General features: G+C 38.2%; 2 protein-coding genes across 6 annotated transcripts in view; one reads left to right on the top strand and one right to left on the bottom strand.

Annotated features, from left to right (window-relative positions):
- The window catches only part of LOC311276888 (arf-GAP with Rho-GAP domain, ANK repeat and PH domain-containing protein 1), a 31,270-nt gene extending 25,076 nt beyond the window's left edge, over positions 1–6,194 (top strand). For 4 of the 5 annotated variants that reach the window (XM_084386884.1, XM_084386885.1, XM_084386886.1 and 1 more), the window contains 5 exons: positions 693–844; positions 2,272–2,481; positions 4,172–4,277; positions 5,501–5,648; positions 5,726–6,194. In XM_084386884.1, coding sequence (XP_084243010.1) covers positions 693–844; positions 2,272–2,481; positions 4,172–4,277; positions 5,501–5,648; positions 5,726–5,767 — 658 coding nt within the window. In that variant the 3' untranslated portion in view covers positions 5,768–6,194. The remainder of the gene's footprint in view (positions 1–692; positions 845–2,271; positions 2,482–4,171; positions 4,278–5,500; positions 5,649–5,725) is intronic. The other variant, XM_084386887.1, reaches the window with a different exon arrangement.
- On the bottom strand, positions 5,828–27,152 carry ik (IK cytokine). Its single transcript, XM_084386889.1, has 20 exons — positions 27,018–27,152; positions 26,370–26,436; positions 24,945–25,037; positions 24,788–24,847; positions 22,699–22,866; positions 19,278–19,392; positions 19,127–19,197; positions 18,645–18,691; positions 16,161–16,324; positions 15,340–15,448; positions 14,591–14,630; positions 14,285–14,492; positions 13,345–13,363; positions 13,131–13,196; positions 11,808–11,889; positions 10,260–10,317; positions 10,094–10,182; positions 9,909–10,017; positions 9,736–9,770; positions 5,828–6,286 (listed from the first exon to the last, which is right to left on the bottom strand). The coding sequence occupies exons 1-20, from the start codon at positions 27,031–27,033 to the stop codon at positions 6,259–6,261; spliced, it is 1,644 nt and encodes a 547-aa protein (XP_084243015.1). The 5' UTR covers positions 27,034–27,152; the 3' UTR covers positions 5,828–6,258.
- Between the last annotated feature and the right edge of the window lie 525 nt (positions 27,153–27,677).

Here is a 27,677-nt window from a genome sequence, read left to right as displayed (position 1 = left end):
TGAGGTCAAAGGGTATCAAACCCGGCCTCCGCAGAAGAAGATCAACGCCTACTTCAGCACTTCCTGTTTTTTAGCCCCGCTCACCGATTCGCACATGACATGAAACTCATTATAATATGCAAAACTGTTATCCAATCATAGCAGTGGGTGTTTACTTCCAAGTCTTCAATGCGGCACAACCATAAAAAACGGTAGAAAATAGCCTATTACTTATTCATTTTGATGTTTTTGAATGTAAAAACCAAGCAAATGTCATAAATTGACCTCAGACAACAATACAATTTTTTTTTAAAAGCCAGTTCATGACCCCTTTAACATGTTTCATTATTGGAGGTTTGTGTAGTATTCTGATTTTGCATTTCACTTGATTGTATTAATTTTGAGGAATACTGAATGTAAAGATGATTGAATGCTCACATTTAGACTAGAACTACAGTAACCATCATGTTCACACACAACGCCTCTGCACTTACGCACGATTTCTCGCAACATGGGGACAGGAGAGATGTCAGTCAATAAATGGGAAAACAAAGTAACTTTCTTGAAAAAGTGTCTTTTGATATTTTGTTGTAAATTTTTTAATAATGCATTACTTTACTAGTTACCTAATCTGATTACGTAACTCAAGGTTCCTGTAATGCGTTATCCCCATCACTGTATGCCTCGTAAAGCACTGTGTGTTTCTCCTGCAGGACGCTACACATGCAGTTTGATCTGGAGCTCAGCTGTATGAGGTGGTATGAGCTCGTGAAGAGGACCGTGAGCTCGACGACAGACGGACGGCAGCGTGCGGGATCTGTGCCGTGTGCTGTAGACCGGTGTATAGCTCACATCACACAGTACGGTGAGTGACGGACTGGAGTTAGGCAGGTTATGAGTTTCAAGATGAAAAAGTGCAGATGTAAATGAAGTGATGAGAACAGCATTGTATTCATGCAGCTTCAGTTTGGCTAGTTTAACAGTATACTGAAGCTCAGGTGCCTCAGGTTAGCTCTTGTGAAAAATAAGTCTGTTTAATTGCATTGAATATGTACTTTTAGTGTACTTCAATTCAAATATATTTTTTTTAATCTGTACATGCAGACAATATGATTTAAATAAAAGCTCACTTAAGTGCATTTAGAGTAGACTAAGAAACTAAGACTAAGAAAAAAGTACGCTTTGTTGTAATGTTAAATTAAAAGTTTTACTTTCTACATTTTAAATCATTGTTTTAATAATCTTTTGTTGTGCTTAAAGTCCCCCTGTAGTCAAAAAAAAAAAGTTTTAAGGGATAATATCATAACTAAAATGACATTTAAAGTGAAAAAATAAAATAAAATTCATGCCTTAAAATAGCTTAAATGTAACTCGACACCCTTTCCTCATTTAGTATACGCGGTTTTATGAATATGCAAATGAGCCCCGCCTCCACTCACTCACTCAGCTCAGAGATCCACTGGTTGACGATCACACGTTGATCTGATTGGTTACAAGGTCATTTGTGACGTCAGAAACACCAGCGATTTCAAAGCGTGTGTTTGAGACTGTCTTTGGTTCACTGCAGTTTTAAGGAGAAAACACTCAGCAATGGTGTCGACTTATGAACTTACACATGGTTTGTCTTAAAGAATATTAAAAACACCACATAGACACATAAACAACATTAAAAGCTTGATTTTCACCACAGGGGGACTTTAAGATGCATGACATACAGGTTTCAATATTAAAGTATATTTTAGTTTACAATAAATGCGTGTCAGTACATTCGCCAGTACTTATTTCAAAAACAATAGAAGTAATTATGAATTTACATATGAAGATGCACTAAAGTTCTGCTTATTTGGGTCAAAAAGCATTTATTAATTGTATTTAATATAAGTTTAAACTATAGCACATTGTCATTTAAATGCAAAAAAAACATGCAGTTAAGTCTCTGAAAACATCAAAAGTATATTCTTTTACATTACATACTTAATACTTTAGTCCTTTAATACTTTTTTCACAAGGGACTACATAACAACAAATATTAAGGACACATTTCATTAAAACATTGTTCTGTTAGGCAAATTAATTAATGAAATCTTCTGGATAGAAGGTTAGAATTGGTGTTTCATGTCATAGCTGGTGCTATATTGTGTATTTTAAGCACATCGGATTGACCAATCAGCATCCAGGACCACATTTTAAAGCTTGACATGTATCCTGAAAGCTTTCATGTGTAGAAAACCATCAAATGAGAATCTTTCAAAGCCAGATTTGAGAGAGTTAGAGTTGTGCTGTTTGTTTCAGGGTTAAAGGTCGAGGGCTTGTATCGGCGCTGTGGCATCGCTCCTCAGATCAGTAAGCTGGTCGATGCGCTGCGTGTTTCTCCAAGAGGAACTGTTCTGGGAACAGACGAGCTCTCCGTCCTAGATGTTTCAGGAGCACTAAAGCAGATCCTACGGCAGGAGATTGAGCTCATACCGAACACACTCAAACCGCACTGGCTGAAAGCTGCAGGTACGTCTGTTCTCAAAACAAACACAGCTTTCACATCGGACATCAAGATCATCATTTCACTGGTTTGGTCTAAAATGAGTTTAATGCTGAATGTTATGTGGCGTTCATGAGTTACCGAAGTGTTCAAACCAACAAGGCAAGTTATTTTGTACATTAGCGTTCTTTTAGTCTCCTTAATTCAAGTGTGTTTTCTCTGTGTTGATCTTTCGAACACCTATCAAAGCAGTTTTACACAGTTTAGATGTTTGATGAGATGAGGAAGATCCCTTGGAATATAGCAGACTCAACAGGGAGCATCTTCTGGCATATTTTCTGCACTGCAATGTGTAATGCAATGTGTTGATGGGATGTTGGACGCCATTGTTAGCATCAAGGCAAAGATCATGATTAGGTCCAGTTCAGAGGGCCTCATTCGCACCTGCACGCAAACTGACCCATGCGTATGAACATTTGAGACGGAGCAGTTTAGCGACACCGATGGTGATCTGAGGGACCGATGAAGGAAAACCACTTTAAATCTTCATTATGAGTCCTAATCATTAATACAGTGCATGTTCACGATAACAGTTTAAATACATAAAATAATGATTTACATCTGATATACACATTTAGATTACATATGTCACTCTCATTAATGGAGTTAAGCACTTAAATTACATTACTGAGGCAAGAAGTTACAACATTTTTTAGATTCTAATAAATAATATTTGTAGTGGATGCGCTGCTTTTGAACACTTTTCCTGTGGCATGCTGTGCTTTAATGTTTTAACGACAGCGAGGATTGATTAGCGCATGATAATAGCAGAACAGAAATATTTTCACGCAAATAAGAATCAATAATGCACAATAAGGCCTATCTGTTTCCATAAAAATATAAAGCAATTAAAAATACTATTTTGGCCAGTGGAAAAGATTGAGAAAAACTCTCTCTGAAATGTATTTTATGCTAAGGCAAGGATACGCACATCAGTATCTCATATTTTCCTAATGTCTTGTACCGTTAAACATTGTATCGCGTGGATGAATATGCAAATGATATGCAGATGAGGATATGCATAGTAAAACGAGGCGCTGTAAGCTCCACATATGGTTATTTCAGGGTGGAGACTTATGTGCGCACAATCTTCCGCTGACTTATTAAGGGAATTTTGCGCAGGTTCTGGCGTACGCACGGTTTTATAAGTCTGAATATTTTTTGCCGTATGCCATTTTTGGCTTTCAGGCTGATATACACTTTTAGTAAGGATCTTGCGCACAGTTTTATAAATGAGACCCCAGGAGTTTATCAGAGAACAGTGACAAACATGTACTAATCAGCAACCCAACATAACTGGGAACCTTCTTCAATTCGTCACATTAATTTTCAGACGAATTAACCATTTAGCAAACAATGTATGGAGGAATGGCCTCAGATCTCGTTCATCATCCTCATTATAAGAGACGTTTCAGAGCTGTTATCTTGGCAAAGGGAGGTTACACAAAGTATTAAACGAATTAATTGAATCCATATAGTTCAGAAAAAAAGAAAAAAAAGAAAGACTTATTAAAGATTAGATTTTTGTGAATATTTTGAAGGAAAGACTTGAGAAATTGCAAAAAAAAAAAAATCAGTTTTGCTCATATTTGTGGAGTCCACTGTAAATATAAAGACTGTTTATACTGTATTGATTGATAATGTATTGATCCACAGCTCTGTCAGATGAAAAACTCAGACTGCAGACGTACCGTAAACTGCTTCAACAGCTTCATCCGGACAACCATGCAACACTGGCCGCTCTGTGTGGACACCTGCACATGTATGATATCAAACTCAATAACTAAACTAAATGAAAGCACTTTAGCATAAGGCTACAACATGAAATCAAAATTTTTTATTAAATGAAGGGGTCTGGATACTGTCACTGTGTTATATTGCAGAAATGTGTAAAATGTTGTGCAGCTATCTCTAAAGTTTGGATTTTCGGGCTGCAAGAATTCACAGAAACAAAGCAAAACCAAAGAGAGACGTTAACTTTAAAAACAATATATAATGATGAACTACACCTGTATCAGCTTAAGGGTAACTTTTGCCAAAATGCAACCTAGGGTCTTTTTGTGAATCTACCCGAGGCAAACTTTCGTTTAAAAGCATAATTAGAATGGAAACGCCACTTTTAAGTTTGACCGTGTTTTCGTTTTCGGTCAGATTGCCTTGTGAATGGGAGTGAATGGGGCTACGACTATGATAGCATCAAAAATCTCTATTTTTAAAACACTAATGCGGCTCGACACAACATGAAACTGTGCTCTCAGTATCACCAGGGGCTCTACACATGAACTCCAGCATTAAGAACAGTGTGTGTGTACAGAGTTTATTAAAAAAAGATTTTGAACAACTCACAGTAGCTGTGTCCGTCGCCATTTTGACAGTCAAAAATAGTCGATCTCTGAATGCAACGTAACAGGGAAGAGAGTAAAGATGGAAAGCTCCTAAAGCTTAGTTCACTATAAATTCATGGATAATTAGTTGTTTTGACCTTGTATTTGTAAAAGGTTCCTCATATAAGAAGCAATACAAAAATTCAGAGTCAGTTCATTCACATTCAGAGATCGACTATTTTTGATAGTCCCCAAGCCCCTGGTGATACTTCCAGCACAGTTTCATGTTGTGTCGAGCCGCATTAGTGTTTTAAAAATAGTGAATTTTTTTTTATGCTATCATAGAAGTGTCCCATTCAAAGGCAATTTGACCGAAAACGGAAATACGGTCAAACTTAAAAGTGGCGTTTCCATTCTAATTATGCTTTTAAACGAAAGTTTGCCTCGGGTACATTAACAAAAAGACCCTAGGTTGCATTTTGGCGAGAGTTACGCTTTAAGGGAAACTGAAATAGGTTGATATTGATGGATTGAGCGCCATTTGAATGGAGACGACCATTCCAGCTTTGAATTAGACGAAGTATCGGTGACTGATGCGTTGCAAGTGTACTGTTCGGACAAGACTTGAGTTGTTCTGAATCACGTCTCTCTCTGCCCTCAGGGTGCAGGCGCACAGTCAGGTGAACCGCATGACGGCGCATAATCTGGCAGTGATATTTGTGGTCACGCTGTTCCAGGAGTTTGCCATGAACACAGGCATGGTGCAACTTACCCGAGAGCTGATCATGCTCCACATGCAGATCTTCACGGTGAGCATGAACACACACACACGCACTGTAATACATCTCAATGTGTCAATGACCGTGTGATCTGACGTTGTGTGCAGAATCACATGGACACAGATGGAGAAATCATCACCGCATTGTGAAGAGCTCCCCGGTTCTCCTCGAGTCTCGTGATGGAGTGAGTTCAACAGCAGGACGGGAGACTCAGTGTATTATGCTTTATTGTAGCTCAGAATTAGACAATACATTTGTATAAGTGAATAAATGCGCTAAAAAAAGTGCATTTAAACAGTGTGTTTGTTTCCAGAGGGGCAAAGCTGAACCCTTAGATATACAACGGGCTTGTCCACGTGAATGTTGGGAATAAAACTGAAGTCTTATAAGATTGGATAAGTTTCTAGAAGCTCTGGCATCACAGTTAACACTGCATCTATTTCTTAAACACTCTTCCTTAACTTTGACAAAACAGCACTGGATGAATAGTAAACATTAGAAATATGATAACATCCTTTCTCTACCAATGTATTTGGTTGTATGAAAATAAACAAAAAACAGCACAAATGGACAATTAATTTACTGTTACACGTGTGCATCATATACATGCGGCTGGAAAGATTTCTTCACTCCTGAAGCTTTAATATTTGGGCCGTTTTACGTCCACCCTGTACGATAGAAGAGGAAACAATCATGAGCATACACTGCAAAATAACACACACACACTGATAACACGTAACATGACTACATCACACTAGACTAGACGGAAAAACACTAGACGGCTCAAATCTCATTTCTTTTCATTTGCATTAGCCCATATCAGACCTGCTCTTCTTTTTTTTTTTTAAATAAATGTGGTTCAAAACCCAGTTTTACTCGGAGCAAATAACTCATAATTATTGGAGCCTTACATTACACAGTTTTGTATGAATCGTGCATTAGATTGAACGTTGATCGATGTAGATAACAAAAAAAAAATAATGCAGAGTGATGTGCCATTGACCCTTAAGAAGCTTTATCCACTTCACGAGTATAATTAAAATAATTTCTAATTACACTAGGCTACTCTTGAAAAAGTGTAAAGTCTGTACAAATACTAGAAATTGTGAAAAATGGAAATAAGTGGGAATTGTGTGACAAATATTTACACGTTTGATTTATCTATTAAAACTTTTGCCATTTTGCCTGCTTGACTGTTTCCTTTAATTAGGGCCCAAGCCCTGAAAGGGCGAAGGCCCTCTTGTTTTCGTAAGGATTTTTTTTTTTTGCCTTTTTGCCACTTTTGGGGCCCTTAACATGCTCAAAAACTCTTGAAATTTTGCACACATGTCAGAACCTGCGGCCATCAGGTCTGGGCTGAAGCTGGTACCCGGGCGTGGCAGGGGGGCTCGACAGCGCCCCCTGGAATGGGGTCCGAAAACTTGGTCCATAAATCAAACACGCTTGCATGTAATAATATGAAACTCAGTACACATATAGATCTCATCGGGCCGAACAACTTTCGTGCTCTAAGTTTTACAAAAGCCCAACAGGAAGTCGGTTATTATACGTTGTTTGGAAAACGCATACAATGGAATGTGAAATACTCCTCCGATCGCCACCAAACTCGGTGTGAATGAAGTCAAGACATTGAGGATGAATTCTTGCGAACAGATTTTTGACGAGGAAACGAATTTATGGCGAATAATGGGACACACGAAGTGGTATAACTTCTGCATACATTAACTGATCTTGATGAAACTTCAGCAGTGTGTTCGTTGTAAGAGGCCGATCACATGGATGTGACTATTGTGAGTCAAAGTTATAGCGCCACCAACTGGTAGCAGGAAGTGTGTCACTTTCAAAATGTTTTTGACAAAAGTGGGGGGGGGTTAGTTTTACCCACAGTTACAAAAATCAGTAGGTATATTGGTCTCATCGAGCCGGACAACTTTCTAATTTACAGTCATTAGCTCCAACCAACAGGAAGTCAGATATTTTGGTTTGAATGTAGATTTTTTTGGATATTTCATACTCTAAGTTTTTAGCTACTCCTCCTAAGTGGTTTATTTTGTTCACACCAAACTTTTTCAACATGATGAAAATACATTAAAGATGCTAAATTGTGAACGGATATTAAATATCTCAAACGGTTTTGCTATGGCGAGGGTTTAAAGGAATGTCAAAAAAGGAAACATATCTTCTAAAAATGTAATTGTACACCATTTACTTCTATATAAAATTATACAAATATCAGAACTAAACCCTTTTTTTAATTTTTTGTTAAATTTAAGAATTGTTTAAATTAAGTTAAGTTTAAAAACAGTCAGAATAGTTGTTTAGTCCAAAAAATAAATAAATCAAGTCATTCATAGTGCTATGCTGCCCTCTTGTGTTCAAAATCAGGTAGGCCTATTGTATTTATATATAAATATGTTAGGGTTGTGACTCTGGGACACATTAGCCCCTTTCACACAGCGCATTGAACCCGGGAAATTGCCGGCAAATTGCCGGAACGCCTTCTGTGTGAACGCAAACATGACCCGGGTTTAATGCCGGGATCGATGCCGGGTTGGGGACCTAGTAACATTGCCGTGTTCAGTCCCGGAACGCGCGCTGTGTGAACAAAAGCCGTAATAATGCCGTGTTGTAGTGATGACGCTGAAGCCGGGATCGTTCGCCAGCTGTGAAACGGTACGAAATGCGCAATTTTATGATCGAATCAGAGAAATAAATGCACAAGCGTGGTTTCGCAGCTCATAAGCAAACTGAAGACGCTGCTGAGACATTACAAGTCACATCGATGTCACGTGTCTTTCCGGGACATACACGGGTTGTGTGTGAACGCGCTCTCTGATTCCGGAAAATCACTGGCAGTGTGAATGAACCAAAATCAAATGAACCCGGGTCAAATCCTGGGTCACTTTGTCCGTGTATTTTCCGGAATCTCTGTGTGAAAGGGGCTATTGTGTGACACATTTTTGCGCATGTGAAAAGGATCATTTTTCCCTTCAATATTGGAATTGAATGAAGTACTAAGTGACATTATATAGACACTAAGTGAATATTACTTGTCATATATATATATTATATATGTATATATATATATATATATATATATATATATATATATATATATATATATATATATATATATATATATATATATATGTATATATATATATATATATATATATATACACACACACACACACACACACACAAATATACAAATAAATATAGCTGCGAGCAGCGATGGAGGGCCCAAGCCGGTGGCACCGCCACCCTGGTGCCTTTAGTTGCTTGCAGCTATATTTACATGATGTCATTACATTTGATTGTCTGGCCTCCAGCCAATCGCTGCATTGCTAATCATTGTTTTAAGTGTCGCTATATCTGCCCTTTCCATCCAAAGTTGCGAATTTATGGCATAAAACATTTGCGAATCAGGTTTCCATCCCGTGTGTTCAAGAGAACAAAATCGTCACCTGACGCAAATTACTCAAAATATCAGTAATAAAAACGGAAGTTGCTCTTTTTCCCTCCATCATAAACAAGTGTGTGTCAGAGCGTCAGACGAAACTCAGTAAACGCTGTCATGTTCTCCAGCGTTCGGATGCTGGTGTTCGGGAACACACTCGTGTGTGTGAGACGCTTCTGGAGGGAATTACACCAAATCATTCTAATCATACACTTCGACTCCGGCGTTTCAGAAACACCAAACCAACATTAGAGATGCTGCAACGCCATTGGTCCGCTGGTTACTCCAGTTATCCAATCACAGCCTCAGCTGAGGCAAAGTTTTTGTTGCGCATCGAGGGATTTATTCTGCAAATGTTATAGTTTATGTGCACGTCTTATCGGATGAAAAAAAAAAAAAAAAATTCAATGGCCTCAATTGAGCGCATACATTTTTTTTTAATGCGATATCCCAAAATTCACATAAAAATAGGTGGATTGGAACATGACTAAATTTTGGAGGAAAAAGAGAAGAGAAATGTATACATATCTGATTTAATTTAAAATATGAGTGGCCCACATGTTGAAAATTCCAATATTCTTGCTGTTCACATCCAGTTTTAGGATGTTTTTAGACTGAAAAGAAAAAGAAGAGCAGAGAAAAACCGACAACACTCACCCATCTGCCTCCATCTTCTTTCTCTTCTCAATGATCTGAAATAAACACAGACAGTGTGAACATGCAGCAGGATTGATCATCATCATCATCATCATCACACCATATGGGGTTCAGCGCTTACACAGCGCTTACACATCACACAGAACGTTGTAGATGAGAGCCGGTAAACTCACAGCACTGATTTTCTTCCACTGTCGGTCTAACTCGGCCTTCTCGTTGGTTTCTTTAAAGCGACGAGTCTTTCGGCCCTCGGACATTTTGATGCCGTACTGGAAGGCAGCCCTGCAAACACACCATCATCATTAGAGTGAACACACAACCTCACATGGCCGAACTGAGAAAACAGAGGCTGTGTTACTTTGGCAGCGCCTCCTTGTTGTTCATGTAGTCGCTGTACTCCTCTTGAGTGTCGAAGTCCCAGCGGCCCAGAGGACCCTTCTTATTACCCTGCAAACAGACACACTCGTGAACACGCCTGACCAGAGACACTCAGACACAGTACAACTCATCAAACTCATTCGTGCCTGGTCCATCTTGCTGTAGTCCACTTCTTCATCGCTGTCCACAGCCAGGTCATCCATCCTGCAAGACAAAGCAGCATCAACATCATCATCATCTCTGAAGGAGGAGATCACTTCAGAGTTATAATCTCCTGATCATTTACTCTCCCCCACGTCATCTAAGATGTTCATGTCTGTCTCTCTTCAGTGGAAAAGAAATGAAGGTTTTTTTGAGGAAAACATTCCAGGATTTTTCTCCATATAGTGACTTCAATGGGGTCCAACCATAGACTGTAAAAAAATATGGACGTCACCCCTTCGCTCTCTTCCATTGGTGAGAAGTGAAGCCGCCAGTGTCCCGATATGGCTCTGACATCTTGAAGCTTGAGTCTGCGCAGTAGCGATCTCGGGACCAGACCTGCGCAGTCGTGAGCAGGAAGTAAAGCCGCGTAATCAAGGCCCCGCCCTCACTCTCAGTGTGAAATATCTAAATTTCTATAATTAATGATTAAATTTAAAGCTCCAGTCTCCTCAGTCCTCCGAAGATCCCGAAAAAAAGTCTGTTGGTGCTTCAGTGACTACTTCGCTCAGAGAACCTGTCAATCACAGCTGTCAATCATGACGTCACACCACCGTTTTGAACTAAAAACAAACTTATTTTAAAAACAAACACTTGAATTTACATCAGCGTGAAAAAAGCTACAGTAAATGACAGAAACCACCTTCGGAAAAAAGGTATTTGAAGTGTAATTAAATTGTTTAGTCGGTCTCAAGTCCCGTTGAATAACACGGGGAGGCGGGGCTTATGACCTATACTAGGACCAGTCACCGGGGGGCGATCGAGGCGCTTTGGCTTCACTTTTCAGGGCTTGTGCGGCACGCTTGGGTCCAACTGTGAGTTTCAGTGCAGCTTCAAAGTCTCGACACGATCCCAGCCGAGGAATAAGAGTCATATCTAGACAAACCAGCGGACATTTTATAACAAAAATAAACATTTATATACGTTTTAACCACAAATGCTCGTCTTGCACACATTACGTAATCACGTTGAAAGGTCACGCATGTTCCGGTTCAGAAATGTAGGGTAGGGTGAAAAACTCCATCTTATTTTCTCCTCCAACTTCAAAATCGTCCGACATCTTTGTTTACCTTTTATTTATGAATAAATTGTTTTGTAAATAGCTTTTGACTTCCACGCGTGACCTTTCAACCTCATTACGTAATGCAGAGCTAGTGCTAGACGAGCGAGCATATGTGGTTAAAAAGTATATAAATGCTTCTTTTTTTATTTTTTTTTAAATGTCCGCTGGTTTGTCTAGACAAGACTCTTATTCCTCGGCTGGGATCGTGTCGAGACTTTGAAGCTGCACTGAAACTCACATTTGGACCCCATTGAAGTCACTATATGGAGAACAATCCTGGAATCTTTTCCTCAAAAACCTTCATTTCTTTTCCACTGAAGAAAGACAGACATGAACATCTCAGATGACGTAAATGATCAGGAAATAATAATCCTGAAGTGAACTCCTCCTGTCAGTGTTCACGAGAGAAGAGATGAAGGCAGGAACTCACGTGGCAGGATAGCATTCGGCGTAACTGTTCGACATCCCGAAGAAATCTCCCAGATGCTTCTTCTCTTCACGTCTGCCTCCAGTGCTCACAGTTAAAGAAGCAAACTACAAACTCAGCACTGCAGCGCGAGGCATCGTGTTACTCGACAACACTTTAAAAATCATACACACGAATGAATAAATTATATACGATATTCATGTCTGCGCACAAACCATGATAATAAATAAGGATATTGAAACTTTTTATAGATCTAAGCATAACTGGAAAAATGCATCTTCATTAACCTTTATGTAATGTTTCTAATGAAACCAATTACTGAAAACACATATCTTATTATTTATTATCCAGCCAATCGCTGGGCTGTCTTAGAGACCAATTAGCCCTTACATAAAATGTAGTATATTAAATAATTTCTGCACATTATTGCTTATAACAAGAACATTAAGTGCTGTATAAGTGCAGAACCTGAATCTGATTGGTCTCTTTCATGCAAATGTCAGTGATTGGCTACAATGACCAACGCTAAGTCCCAATTGGCCTACTTATACTACGCCCTAAAAGTATGTGCAGCAGAAGAGTTGGCGAGCTTTAATGCATACTTCTTTGTCATTATTATGTGCATCCTGTCACCGCTTAAATTGATCTGTCAATCATCTCGTCACAGTTAAAATCCTCCACATTCAACCTAATTTAATTTCCTACCGTTTCGGAGAGAAATGTCGCACGTTAATGTCGCGTTTGCATTAAATGCATTTAAAAGTTAATGACTAGACGTAGTCAGATGAAATATAATGTGGATAACATTGAATAAATATCTTAGATACTGATTATTAATCCCTCAATCCGCCATTTTTGTAGTATTTTAACACTTTTTATTAATGTTTGTAGTTCTGATCGAATCCTCGTCCAACACTCAATGGGTTGTGGGTAATATTAGCCGTTAGATTGAGCACGGATCTGCACTTCGGACTCTAACCGGAAAAAGTGGACCATCCGGGTATCTTTGTAACACTCTCTTCAACACACTGTGATTCGGGACACACTAATTCTATATTCGGGACACACTAATTCTATTTTCGAATACTATTTAGGTCTGTTTTGGGTGTCGTGATTTTGAAGCTTTTGATGCAACGGGAGAATTTCTTAATAATGGCCATGTGAAGGTTAACGTAAGGTACCGTACAGAGTTATATCCATAAGGAGTCCTATTCTTTATGAAACATCCGACCGGATGTCAAGTAGCCGTTTCATCGTTTGGGACACAACTTGATGGTATCGCTCTATACACAAAGAGCAACAGTGAATTGACTCGTGAAGGATATGCTTCCGGACCAACTCCAGCAAACTTCTCATTGATTAACTTGATCTGGTCCTTCACAGAGCTTGGACCTGCAAGACAACATCACAACTACAGCATTGAAGAACTCAACAGGCCTGGACTTTAGCATTCAAATGTGTGTGTTTTTTTTTAAATGTGCTAATTTTTCAGTGAACCATTTTTATGAGGAAACTAATGGGTAAGATTGTGAATACTCACCTTTATCGATGTCTATGGGCTGAAAGGACAGAAATATTAGACAATTATTACAGAGATTGCTTACTTATGATAGTGATATCCATAAGTTCTGCACAAATATGCTAAAGCAATGAGAATCATTTTCTCTGGTACTCTTCAATCTTTGAAAATAAAAATAAAAAAAAACGTTTTTTTTTACAAGTTTTTTACTTCATTGGATACAGAATGGTACGAAACTTGGTAAATGTTTTGGCACTTGCTGTGTGAACACAGAAAAAAAATCATGGACATGATTCAGATAGGTTAAATGGTCCTGTAAAAACAGTGACATTTGCTCCTCGTGGTCAAAAATGAGCGCATTGGAAATGAATGGGAGACGAATTTCCTCTAGTGGAAGCGTTTGGTACTGCAGCCAAACACACTCTCACTGAAAGCACATTTTTTGAGATATCAAACTCAAATTTGGAACAACTTGTTTAGATTTATGGCTTTGATTTTTCTTGCAGTTTTAGAGTAAAACATGATTTTGAAAATATATATTTCATATAAAATTTTAAATAGTATTTTTGTGCATTTTTCATAACACACGTCAAATTCTGTTACTTTTTTTAAAGTTTACTTTTTAAAAACTTTTCACTTCAGCAATAATCTGCCAAGTGTCGTCTTTGAAAAGAGATCAAACTTCAGTCTGTTGCACTAAAGCATTAAAGCATAAAGCAACATTTACCACAGTTTAAGTTGGAAATGTAATTTTCAGGTCTATGCTCAAAAAGAGAATTAATGGATTATAAATACAGCATAAATATAATTTAGTATAATAAAATCCCCTACCATACAAAATATTAAATAAAAAACACTATCAAACTAAAATATAGTACATTAATTTCATTAAAAAAAAAACTTTCATTTTTGCCCGACACGCGAAGAGCACCAGAGGGTTAAACAACAACGATCAGCTGACCTCCTCATCAGCTCGAGGCTTCTCAAAGTAACTGTGTCGTCTTTTCTCCTCGTCCCGATCTCTCTCTCGCTCTCGCTCCCTCTCTCTCTCCCTCTCCCTCTCGCGCTCTCGGTCTTTCTCCCTCTCCCTCTCACGGTAGCGCTCTTTCTCTTTGTCTCTGATGCTCTTGGAGGTGGAGGGTATGTAGTCACCGATGTCATCAAAGATGCTGCGTGGACACACACACACACACACACACACACGTGTGGTTAAGAAGCTAAAGATCGGATCATAAACGTAAAACACTTTGACTGCATGTGAACTCACCTCAAGTCAGCCTCTGGTGCTTTCTTCTCATCCAGACGCCCTGAAAACAGAAAACACTCAGCTGTCACACATACACAAGCACTACACGGGTGTATGACAAATCGACTAGTAAAACTTATTAAAATTGACTTTTCTTCTTTGCACTTTGCCAATTTCCAAAATGATAAGAGCGAATTTGGTTAACACTGTGCTGACTTTCTCTGTTTTGCTCTGAGCTATAAGAAACCTGAAGACTGCAGACGAGCTGAAGACTTATTAATATCATAAATCTGGCAGAGTTTTTGTTTATATACAGTACTGTGCAACAGACTTAGGCACATTAGTATTTTCGCCCCCAAAAAGTGGTTAAAGTGGCCAGTTATTTATATCGTTTGCTCTAGTGTGGTTTACAGTTTGTGTAACATTAATGTAACAGTTAACCGGCTGTTGTCAGACTCACTGGATTATTACAATTAATGGCTAAATGAATGTTTGGAAATGTAAACTGATATTTCCCACTGACACACTACAGCAAAAGATCTAAATTACTGACTTAAAACCATTTTTTGGGGGTGAAAATACTAAATACCTAAGACTTCTGCACAGTACTGCATTCTTGTTTTTAAAATGCCAATTTAACACTGCCGCAGAGTTTCTAACACAACGGCTAAAGGCGTGATGGCTTCCTCTCTTCTGACCGTCGTAATCAATCTCTCTGTACTTTTATCAGTGATGTCAAGGGCTGATCTCTAGTGAACATTCAGCTCTACCTTTGTCCTTCTTCTTGATTTTCTTGTTGCGTGTGCCTTGCCTCAGGTACGACAGGATCTGTGTCAGTTTGCTGATGACTATGTCATTGGTGGTGAGTGTCGTCTGAGCCTGAGGAACAAAAACAGCATTAGGCATTAAAAATGAGCTGAAGAAAGCGTGAGTGCCCACGTTCTGAGTGTCTTTAGCCCATTGCTATAGCGCTCTGATAGCTATTGCTATAGCGCTCAAACCATGTGTACATTCATAAGTCGACACCATTGCTGAGTATTTCCTCCTTAAAACTGCAGTCTCAAAAACACGCTTTGAAATCGCTGGTGTTTCTGACGTCACAAACGACCTTGTAACCAATCAGATCAACGTGTGATCGTCAACCAGTGGATCTCTGAGCTGAGTGAGTGAGTGGAGGCGGGGCTCATTTGCATATTCATAGAACCGCGCATACTAAATGAGGCAAGGGTGTCGAGTTACATTCAAGATATTTGAAGGCATGAAGAATTTTTTTCCAAGGAAAAAACTTTTAAATACATAATTTTGGTGATCAAAGATGAGTTTTAAGTGATACAATTATTGACTACAGTGGGACTTTAAGTCTGATCCTGTTGAAAAGTAATAGCACACCTCTGCTCAATAAATCACGTGAATTGAACAGTGCTGGATCAGTTGTTCGCCATATATACTTCAGCATGAGCAATAGCAGTAGTGACTCGAACAATCGAACAATTTCCAGCATTTGAAAGCACGTCAAGTGAGAGTAAAACATGTTAGCATCTGCGTCCTTAAGCAATGTCAAGGTTTGTAATGTTGTGTTTGGGGTCTGTACCTCCATGGTGGGGCAGTCGGCTTTGCTGCGGATGAGTGTGGTTGGGATGTCTGTGTCTGCGTACTCGTCTTCCAGGTCCACCACATACGCCATTCGGCCCGGCAGGAAAAGCTCATTACGCTCAATCGGACGACCCTTGAACAGGATACGATAGATGTTTCGTCCTAAAGAGCAGAACAATACACACAACACACATGTAGTTCAGTCTTATTGCTGTCCAGAGACATTAGGGGCTTTTGCACTGGGTAGTTCTTAGGGCTGGGACGATACACCCATCGCCTGATTCGATACTATCACGATACTTGGCATTGTGATTTTTAAGAATTGCGATTCGTTATTTATATTCGTCAATCACTTGTCGCCACCTAGTAGCAAAACAATGTAATCGATAAATGCTTTATTTTAAGCACCCAGTTTCTATCAAAAGCTGATTTGCTCTATTTTGATCACTACCATCACACATCAGTGTTTATATTTGAACGCTCGATGGTGTTTTAAGCCCCCAATGGCTCCTTAGAGAGGCAGCTAACCCTACCCTCAACCTTAAACCTACCCATCCCCTCGCTGCCTGGAAGGCGCCGTTGGGGGCTTAAAACACCAAACACCTATTTGAACTTTAAACTTTTATCCCAGTACTTCTGTGATAATATGAACTATTGTATCACAGAAATAATGATACTATAGGGGCTTTCGCACCTGATAGTTCTAGGAACGAGCCACCAGGATGATTCCCCGAGAACTAATGGTTCCCATAGGAACGGTTTCCTGGTTGCGTTCGCACCGCCAGCAGGAACTCTGAAGTGACGTAAGACACGCTTGTTGTTATGACTTATTTTGACGGCGCTGAGAACGGCAGCGCTCGCATTCTCCGTGTTCATTAGTGTATGGCTCATTTCCGGCTCATTTCCACTGAGCGGTACGGTACGGTACGGTACAGTACAGTACAGTACAGTACGCAATTATTTATTTTTCCACTGTCAAAAGATGTGAATGGTACCAAAACACCGAACCGTATCGTACCACTGTGCTAGGTACCCCAACGGAAGGGTACCGAAAAAGTGGTACTAAAGGGTGGAGCTACACTCACTGCAGAATGTTGATTGGTTGACAGAGAATCGTCACTTGCGCGGGCTACAAGGGGAATGACAACATAAGAGGCGCCATTTTTTTAATATACAGTTGAAAGAGTTTTTCAGGCGAGAATGTAGGTGTTTAAAGCTCAAATCTGTGGTTTATTTATAAAGATTTATGAAAACTTGATCCAGGTTGTGAGATCCAGGCGATCACCGGGCGCTCGGCGCTAATGTACCCCGCCTGAAACAGCCTTTCGACGTTTGCCGCTGACTCTGACGTCTTTGTAGTGGTTAAACGAGATATAATTCGTCTTGTGTATGTCTAACGGGCGATCTTTGGGCTTGTGAATCTATCATTTGTTCCCTGGCCAAACTGAGGGCTAAGTGAAATTTCATAACTTTATATTTAGGCTATTTAACTTTACCGTTGTAAGGTTAGACTAGAGCGCTGACTTTGTATGTTTGACTGAATTGTTTGCTTTATTTCTTATTGTATAGCTTCTTGTACTTTTTACTTATACTTTTATAATGGCTATTATTGATAAAACTGAAATTTAACAAAAAGAGACAGGGTTCAGTTTTGTCATTTTTAATTGTATTACAGTGAAGCTGATCAGAGTACAAATGCACATATTGCCTGAACCATATTAATAAGTTTAATATTTTAAAATTGAAACGAAATGAGGCAGGGTTGTGTTTTATATTTCGTTTTGTTATAAATAGGCTAACGTTATACATGCAGTGAATATAATCAATACGTGTCGCCTGAACCACATTTGCGTGGCTATAATGTTTAAGATATCTTTAAATGAAAACGTAAAGAGGCAGTGTGGTGTTTTATAACATATTTCGTTTTATTGTTGCCTAAAATGTACATATACAGAGATAACCGGAGTAGCAGAGCGAGCGGAGTGACGCTTTCAAGAACGCGCTGTTCCATTTGCAGAATTACCGTTCTCTGGACTCATTCTCCTGAGTCGGACTTGGCAAGTCCAAACTTTGCGTACTTGGTATTGAGAAACGCCTAATGTAGGCGCTTGTCTTCTTGTGACAAACAGAGAAGCAAGAACAAGATCTGCTGTATGTCATCCATTGTTGTTTACTATGTTGCTTTCTTCTTCGCACGAAAATGACGTTGATCGCTTCTTTCTGGCAGAGGCTACACCAACACCTATCAAGAAAGGGTACTGTTGGCGGTGGAAACGCAAGTCAGATCAGGGTTTAGCGTCCTGAATCGTACTGTACTGTACCACTCAGTGGAAACGAGCCATTAGTTCCCCTAAAAGGCTTTCCTAGGACTAAAATCCTTCTCAGTTCCTGCGGTTCCTGCTTCCACCAATAGTTGTAGGAAATATGAAAATGTTCCTCCAGTGCGAAAGCCCCTTAATGAGATTAAACAGACTGAACTCACCCAGGCGAGTCTTGAACTCAATCTTCTGCTCTGGATCTTCATCTCTCCTGTCAAACACAAACATGTCAAAAGAGACTCACAACTGGGTTAAAGGGTTAGTTCACCCAAAAATGAAAACTCTGTCAGTAATTACTCTCCCTCATGTTGTTCCAACCCCGTAAGACTTTCGTTCATCTTCGGAACACAAATAAAAATATGTTTGATGAAATCTGAGAGCTGTCTCACTCCTTCATAGTCTGCAAGGTAATTTCATTCTGCCGGCCCAGAAAAGTTAGTAAAGACATTCGTTAAAATACTCCAAGTGACTACAGAGGCTCAACCTTAAGTTTATCAAGCGACGAGAATACTTTTACAGTCCTTCCGAAGATGAACGAAAGTCTTACGGGGTTGGAACGACATGAGGGTGAATAATTTCTGACAAAATGTTCATTTTTGGGTGAACTAACCCTTTCAGTGAACAAATAAGAACTTAAGAAACATACTTGACTTCCTTCTGCACTTTCTCAATCATGTCCTCCTCTTCCCGCTCCTTACTAGTGATCTCAGCTCGGACCTGAAATTAAAACAGTACAATAAACACAAGCATATATGCGGCAGTGGTTTGATTGTCAAACAATGGTTACGTGGATGTACCTTCTGTAGCAGGGCGAAATCCAAACCCTTCACCAAGTGAGTGTGCTCCATATCACCACCCAAGAACTTGGACTCCTGGATCAGCTGACGCCTTTTCTCTGCGGCCGATTTGTCCCTGTTCGACAACAGTGCAGGAAAAAGACAAACAAAAATGCACATTCAAATACAAACCAATGACAAAGCACTTTTTACTGATAATTCCAAGGCAATAATCAGTCCTATAATAAGTATTCAATCGTAATAATCAAGAAACTTTGCTGCCGTACCATGGGTCCAGCAGGCGTAATGATATGACACACAGGGCTGCACGATATTGGAAAAAAAATACATTGCGGTATTTTTTTTCCCAACGATATATATCGCGATATTGCGAGCCATCAATCCAGGCTAAAGTCAATAATTACCATTCCATGTTATTAATAATTTCACTAATAAGCAAGCTTCATTACAAGTAAAAAAAAGGCCACTTAATATTTTATTCCAGAAACATATTTCTCTCAGAATTCGGTGAACGTTCTTCAGGTTCTAGGACCCGAAAAATTATGTTTTCTGTGCTGATTCAGTGACGCGTTCATGTAAACGGCACCTATAACCAGCAAAAGTAATGATTAATAATATGTAAAATATTGCGATGTGACATTTTAATTGTTTATTAATAAACAAGTGTTTTCTGTTAAGATTAAGTTGACAATACTGACTCACGATCTTCGCAGCAGTGATCGGGAGAAATGCACTTTTCATACAGATTAGTCTATTATTATTATTTTTTTAATGGTTCTGTTTAAAAGTAGAGATTTCTATTTTATTATTATTATTATTATTATTATTAGGTGTGTGAGGCGAGTAGGCTACCTTTTATGCTGAGTTGCGGTTCATGGATGATAGCTTATAATCTCCAGTTCAGGCGCTGGCTGCTATTTAATATTTATTTATTAAATCCAGGAAATTGGATAATGAAATACTGATTAAAATTAAGATACAATTAATACGAAACGAAATTCGTTTTAAAGAAAGGCTTTGTGCTTTCTGTTTGAGGTATCTGTGAAAGTTTTGAAGCAGTCTTTTAGCCTACTGCCGCTTTCATAACGGTCGCGTCCTTAATAACATTGTTTTTTCCTCATAAATGCGAACACGAAAAATAAACGACTTTAAAAAAAACAAAACATCCACAACTTTATAACACTCCAGCAAAGTAGCCTACCTCTTTTTGGTCAACATCCTCCTTTTTGTAGACGAAATAGGCTAGTCCCAAATAGCTGACTGAATTTTGACTTTTTTGCAGCGGATCCTCTTCGTAGCGCATTTTTAGCTATAGGATTGCCAGTGAATGTTGGCTGTGAGCGGTGAGCTGCGGCACAGCGAACCAATCACTGTGCAGGCACGCGGAACGCGTATGTCACCCCAGCAAAAAGCCATACAACAATCTCGTGTTTACTGTGTGCTACTAACGTTACCCTTCACATCGCATGTTCCGGCGATGTGACTATCGCTCATTCGCACATCGCGATGTCGATGTTAAAACAGAATATCGTTCAGCCCTATGACACAGTGCCTGAAAATAGTCCCCAGCGTCATATCATTACGCCTGCTGGACCCATGGTACGGCAGCAAAGTTTCTTGATTATTACGCAGGAATGAGAGTATAGTTCCTAGCCATATCAGCCTAGAAAATCGCAACTTTTCATTTTCCGTCCGTCTCAGTACACGATGTAACTACAGAAGAGTCAAGTTTTAAATAGGAAAAATATCGAAACTCTTTGGTCATTTTTTTGAGAGAGATGCTAATGGTCTTGTCCGATTCAATGGTCTATGCTAAGCTATGCTAAAAGTGGTACCGCCAGACCCGGAGTTCGGCTGAATGGATTTGAAAACGGTAAAACTCAACTGTTTAACTCTGGGAGAGTTGTAAAATGAGCCTATTTCCAAAAAAAGTGGAGTATCCCTTTAAACTCTTGGTATTTTTGTTCACAGCTGCTAGACAAAACAGTGTCACCATGTTCAGCGATTTTGGGAGTAATGCAAATGAAAATGAACGAATAAATTACTTCATTTGCACAGGCACAAATCTGTAGAAAGACGTAGAAGAAAACAAATGATGCGAAACGAATTATAGAAATATTAAATAAATCAGCAATATCCAGGTGATTCTCGGGGCAGATCACAGCCTTTGGACGGACCGCTGGATGACATCTAAAAACAGCAAGTGGATTTCAAGCAATCGTCTACAAACATTGACCAAATTTCAAAAGATCTTGTTACTTTAGGGAACGGACAGCATTTTTTTTAGTCTCTGGCAGCCATGTGATATACAAACTTCAAAATGATGATTATTAGGGATGCACAATATATCGGCCACCATATCGGTATTGGCTGATATATGTTCCGGTTTAATCTTATCGTTATCGGACAAATAAGAAAATATTAGAGGTCGACCGATAGTGGATTTTACCGATACCGATATTTAGGTTTGACCGTACATGCCGATAACCGATATATATATTTTTTTATGGATATTGGGATTAAAAACAAACATAACACTCCAAGTAAAACAGTGCTGAACTGAAATGTGCGAAATGAAATACATATATAAATATGAATATATTAAAATGAGAAGTTCTAACTAAAATGTAAACATTAAAATGTTACAGGTCAAATGTGTGTTTCTTTAGCTATAACCTAGAAACACAGCCCATGTAGATTTCAGAGGTAACACTTCGCAAGTCCCATTTGTTAACAAGGATGTATTAGCTAGCTTTCATGAACTTTATGCATTATGCAATCATTTTTAGTTTCACCAATCAACTATCGGTACCGATACATCGGCAAAACCGATGAATCGGTCAACCTCTAGAAAATATGGCTGATATCTTAAAGCTGATAAATACTGTATTATTCCCTTCAGCTGAGACACTTCAGATACACACTGTTCAACATGATGGTTTTGAATTGCTTGAAATATGATTGGAATCACTTCAAAAAAGGAAAATATGGTTCAGCGCAAGTCTGTCAAATAAGCAATTAAATGAGAACATCATTATAATTGTGTGCTTGGGACATGGATTTTAATGGTGAGACTTTTGTTTTTGTAATCAGGCTCTCAAAAATTAATAAAAAAAATATATATATATTTATCGGCCAATACACCGATAATCGGCTTTCAAATATAAAGCATTATCGGTATCGCCGCATCCCTAATGATTATTGACAAATGCACTACAACCTACATGCAAAGTTGGTACAAAATAGTCAAAAAAAGCCCCTACAACTAGGACAGGGGTTCTAATATGAAAATAAACAGAAACAACAGGTGCCTACACATCTTCAGAAGATGGTCATATAACAAAATACAGCTAGAGAAAAATAATTCTGATTACTGTAACATGCAGTAAAAAATGAAAGGCACAAATGTCAGGAAACTCACGCCTCTGCGGTGGGTCCCACGGCTCGATAGTTGGCAGTGGTGCTGATGAGCTCCGTCTCCTCGTAGTCTTTATTAACGCCATCACGTCGCTCTCGAGCACGATCGCGGTACTTCTCCGCCAGCTCGCGCTCTCTCTCCATCTCCTGCTGCCGCAGTTTAGCGTAGTAACTTCAAACAGAAGCGTGAAGCGGAAGAACAGAGAAAAATCATCTCAAAACACTACTGAATTTTTACAAGACACGTTACATGCATTTTAGTACTTCATTTAAGCAATAATTAATGGGGGGGGGGGGAAATAGGAACTATTTAAAAATTCACTTCTGAAAAAAATCTAATTCTGTCTGGTGTGTTCATACATGAACTTTACATTCGCTAGCACAGGAGGTGATTACTGTATAAATACTGTATTATATGTTGCATGCAAGTAATAGCTAAAAAAAACACCATTATAAAAACACTATTTATGAGATAAAATGATGTGTATTTATTGAGGGGTTTTAGTGTGGATCTTAAAGTAACCGCAGTTTTCACACTATGTCAAAGAAATTAAAAACATCTCATCAAAAAAACAACAACATCATCATCATCTCGATAATTTCTGGGATTTGGTCAATAACGATAATTAGACGATATTTTGCTGTGTGTTTACTGTGTTGATACATTGGCAGGTTTAGGATTGATTACTAATGTTTTGGATATTCTTTATATTCAGTGCGGTGGTTAGTTCACAGCAGTGACAGAAAATAAATTTTCCAATCAATTAAAAAATGATTTTTAACTTTTATCTGTATTTTTACCTTTATTAGGGCAATTTTTTCTTCCCTAATTAAATGTAGCCTAAGCATAATTTATTACGTCAAATTGCTACATTTAATCAAATTTAATTAGAATAAGATGACACTACAGGGCTGTTACCAGTCAAATGAAATCAGTATCAACTAAATTGCTCTTTGCAGTGCCGAGGAAACACAGACGCTGCATCTGAAGTAGCATTTAGATGCATTTACTCAGACTGTTTAATGCAGCTCAGAGGGACATGAATGCACTTAACCTGCAGCTACACATGCAGAAATAATGCTTTACAAATAAAACTTTGACGATATATGAAATGATTTTAAAATTGAAAAGATACTTTAAATATGAAACTGAAACCACCAGTAGGTGGCAGCAAGTCACTGTTAATGAGCGAGTCAAATTAGGGCTGCACGATATTGAAGAAAAGTGTGATATGCGATAACTCATTAAATAATGCGATACGATAATGCTTAAAGCGTGTAAAATAAACTTAAATTAGCTTTAAAATATATTTAAAATTATATAACCTACATAAGTGTTTCACTTTCTTTTAGTGACAAGAAAACATCCCTACAGCTTCTGACAGTGAGCATCAGTGTTTTACTGTAGTGTAAGAAGTGTTATTTTAACATCAGTGTAAACCACAGGGTTCAGGGGTTCAGGTTATCCTACATTAGGGTTATTTAACAGCAGACACTGAATAATCAAATGTAAAAATAAAACACTGCTTAGTTTTCACTGTATGAATTAAATATACACTGACTCTTATTAAAGCTACAAAAATTATTGCGAGTGATTTTCTCTTCGTCTTTTGTTCATGACCCGTTATTGCAAGCCGTTGCGATATGCATATCGCGATGTTTACATTTGCGATATTTCGATATATTGTGCAGCCCTGTTCAAATGGACTGAGTTATTCAGTAATGAAACACCGCTGTGTGTTGCTCAGATGTACAGAACAGTTTTGCCGTGGCTTTGTTGGTGAAATGGAGAGAAACAGGCAATATTGTGTCTAATATAAGTCACCTAATTGTTTATTGTATAAAATCAGTTTCACATTTGCAATTGTGCTGCTATCTGAAAAAACGGCACTCTTTGTGTGATTCACTATTATCATGATATAAATATAGTCTAAAAGACATACTCATACAGGGGCAACGGTTTTATTTGATAAAATGGTAATTGATGCAGAGCGAAACGTAGGAGAGTGTGCAGAAGAGACAAAAGCAACAGCAGGATTAGATATTAAAGCAGTAGTAATGTAGGAGGATTCACTCGCTGTTCCTCAACTCACCTTTTCTTCTTACGTCTGCGAGCCGCAGGATCCTCGTCCTCGTTATATTCCCGTGGCATCCTGGGAAAATCATCGCGACAAAAAGTTATCATAGAGACATGCAGTGCACACGTGACCACAGAAAGATCTTAAACAAGTGTGTTCAAAAGCAAAGTACTCATGTTGTCGTGTTTTGGAGGGCGGAGCGGAGGACGGGGTCGATCTCGGGGTCATCAGAAGCTTCCTGAAGTCATCATTGGTCAGCTTGGATCTGAGGGTCACAAACAAATTTCATTGGGACACAAGGACAGATCAGACTCGACTTGAGAATGAAGATAGTAACGTCACTGAATCGTCAAGAACATCGATTTTGTGGATTTTCTGCTACAAAATAATACCATAATAATAAAAGCTATTACATTTAGAATTAGAGAAGCAAGATCCTATGCATTTTAATGTCAGGTGTAAATGCGATTGCTCCTGCACTTGTCTTTGAATACTGTCACTGCTGACGCTTCACTCATTTAAATCACACGAGAGGAAATAACACCTGAAGTTATTTAGAAATGCACTACCGTTCAAAAGTTTGGGGTCAGTAAGATTTTTAATGTTTTTAAAAGAAGTCTCTTCTGCTCACCAAGGCTGCATTTATTTGATTAAAAATACAAACAAAAACAGTAATATTGTGAAATATTATTACAATTTTAAACAGCTGTTTTCTATGTGAATATACAGTAAAGTGTAATTTATTCCTGTGATCAAAGCTGAATTTTCAGCATCATTACTCCAGTCTTCAGTGTCACATGATCCTTCAGAAATCACTCTAATATGATGATTTGATGCTCAAGAAACATTTATGATTATTATCAGTGTTGAAAACAGTTTTTTACATTTTTATTTCATGATGCTGTGATGAATAGGAAGTTCAAAAGAACAGCATTTATCTGAAATCTAAAGCTTTTGTAACATTAAACACTACCGGTCAAAAGTTTGGGGTCAGTAAGAATTTATTTTTTATTTTTGGGGGAAAGAAATAAAATAAAATAAATCAATACTTTTATTCATCAAGGATGAGTTAAACTAATCAAAAGTTACAGTAAAGACACTTATAATGTTAGAACATATTCTATTTTAAATAAATGCTGTTCTTTTGAACTTTCTATTCATCAAATAATTATGAAAACACAACTGTTTTCAACATTGAAAATAATATTGAATGTTTCTTGAGCATAAAATCATCGTATTAAAATGATTTCTGAAGGATCTAGTGACACTGAAGACTGGAGTATTCAGCTGAAGAAAATACAGCTTTGATCACAGGAATAAATTACAGTTTAAAATATATTAAAATAGAAAACATTTTTTTTTTAAATTGTCATAATTTTTCACAATTTTACTGTTTTTTTTCATTGTTTTTTTTTTTTTTTATTAAATAAATGCAGCCCTGGTGAGCAGAAGAGACTTCTTTTAAAAACATTAAAAAATCTTACTGACCCCAAACTTTTGAACGGTAGTGTATATAAAGGGAAAGCTAAAGATTTAACACTTCAGAAAACGAGTCCACTGATCATCAGCACATTATTGACAGGTGGAGAGCACTTACTGTAGCGCTGACCGATGATCTTCCACCTCATGGCCATCAGGAGCCAGAGGATTGGAGTACACCTCGGCTGAAAGACACACACATCAACACATTCATATAAAAACTGCCTTTAAATGTTTGTACACAAATCAGTTGTTAGTTTTAACCTTTAATATCAAAGTAATGTACCAACTGACAGGGTTTCCTGTGTAGTTTACAGCATTAGATGAGAGGTGTTGTCTATCTATGAGATAAACTGACATGTACTGTATCTGATATACATCCAAATGAATCGATATCGAATCGGAATCGGAAGTGAATCGAATCGCAAGCGAGTGAATCAAATCGTTCTAACGTTCCTCGACTCTACAGTGTTGTAAACAGTGAGGGTTCGGCTGCAGGAGCTTTGCTGTATTTGTGTCAATGCGTGTTTTATTTGCACACAGACAATCTTCTTGTATATCTCTCACATATTCTTTAACTTATCAAACGTACACATTATCTTTGAGATCTACACAGAATCACTAGCAGTTCCTTGGCGTTATGCAAACGGCACAGGCATGTTCATGGAATGTAACAGCGTATTTATTTTCGTACGATAAGAACATATATGATGTGATTATTCATCCGCACACAATATAGACTTAATAAACGGTATGTAATACTTACATTCGCGTTCAGGCATGATGAAATTAAACGAGTCGCTCTAAAACGCGACTCGACGCACTTTAATGTTGATAGTCGGTCTGATGACGTCACACTTCCGGTTATCTGTGTCACGTCGCATCAGCGCCGCCTATTGACCTGGAGGAGAGCCGATCACACTTAATATGTGATTATATTAAGTATTACTATCAATAGTTCACCCCACTGTCTTCCATAGTTTTGTTGTTGTTGTTGTTGTTGTTGTTGTTGTTTCCATAAATGATGACAGAATTTTTCATTTTTGGGTGACCTATCCCTTTAAAGGGCCAAAAAAAGAAACATAAACATAAAAATAAAAATTGAGTTACAGACACAAAGGTAAAAGTTGAGAAAACTATATCTTCTCGTGGATTGAAAGCATTATGATTTCATTCCATTGCTATTTATCATCACAAGCAACATCACTGTTTGGATTATATGAAGGAAGAAATATAGAATACAGTGTTTAAATGAGGCCATTAAACATTCAATGAACAAATTTAAAAGCTTGTTTAAAAACATTTCACTCTACAATGAAGGAAGGGTTAGACATAGGCTACATCAATAGTAACTTTGCCTATATTCGAAATATAGTGATAACATGAAAGACAGGAAAGAATAAAGAAAAAGCCAGTAAAAATATGC

This window comes from Rutilus rutilus (assembly GCF_951802725.1).
Source record: "Rutilus rutilus genome assembly, chromosome: 18".
Classification (NCBI taxonomy): Eukaryota; Metazoa; Chordata; class Actinopteri; order Cypriniformes; family Leuciscidae; genus Rutilus; species Rutilus rutilus.
Note: the sequence above shows the minus strand (reverse complement) of the source record. Positions and strands in the feature narration are given on the sequence as shown.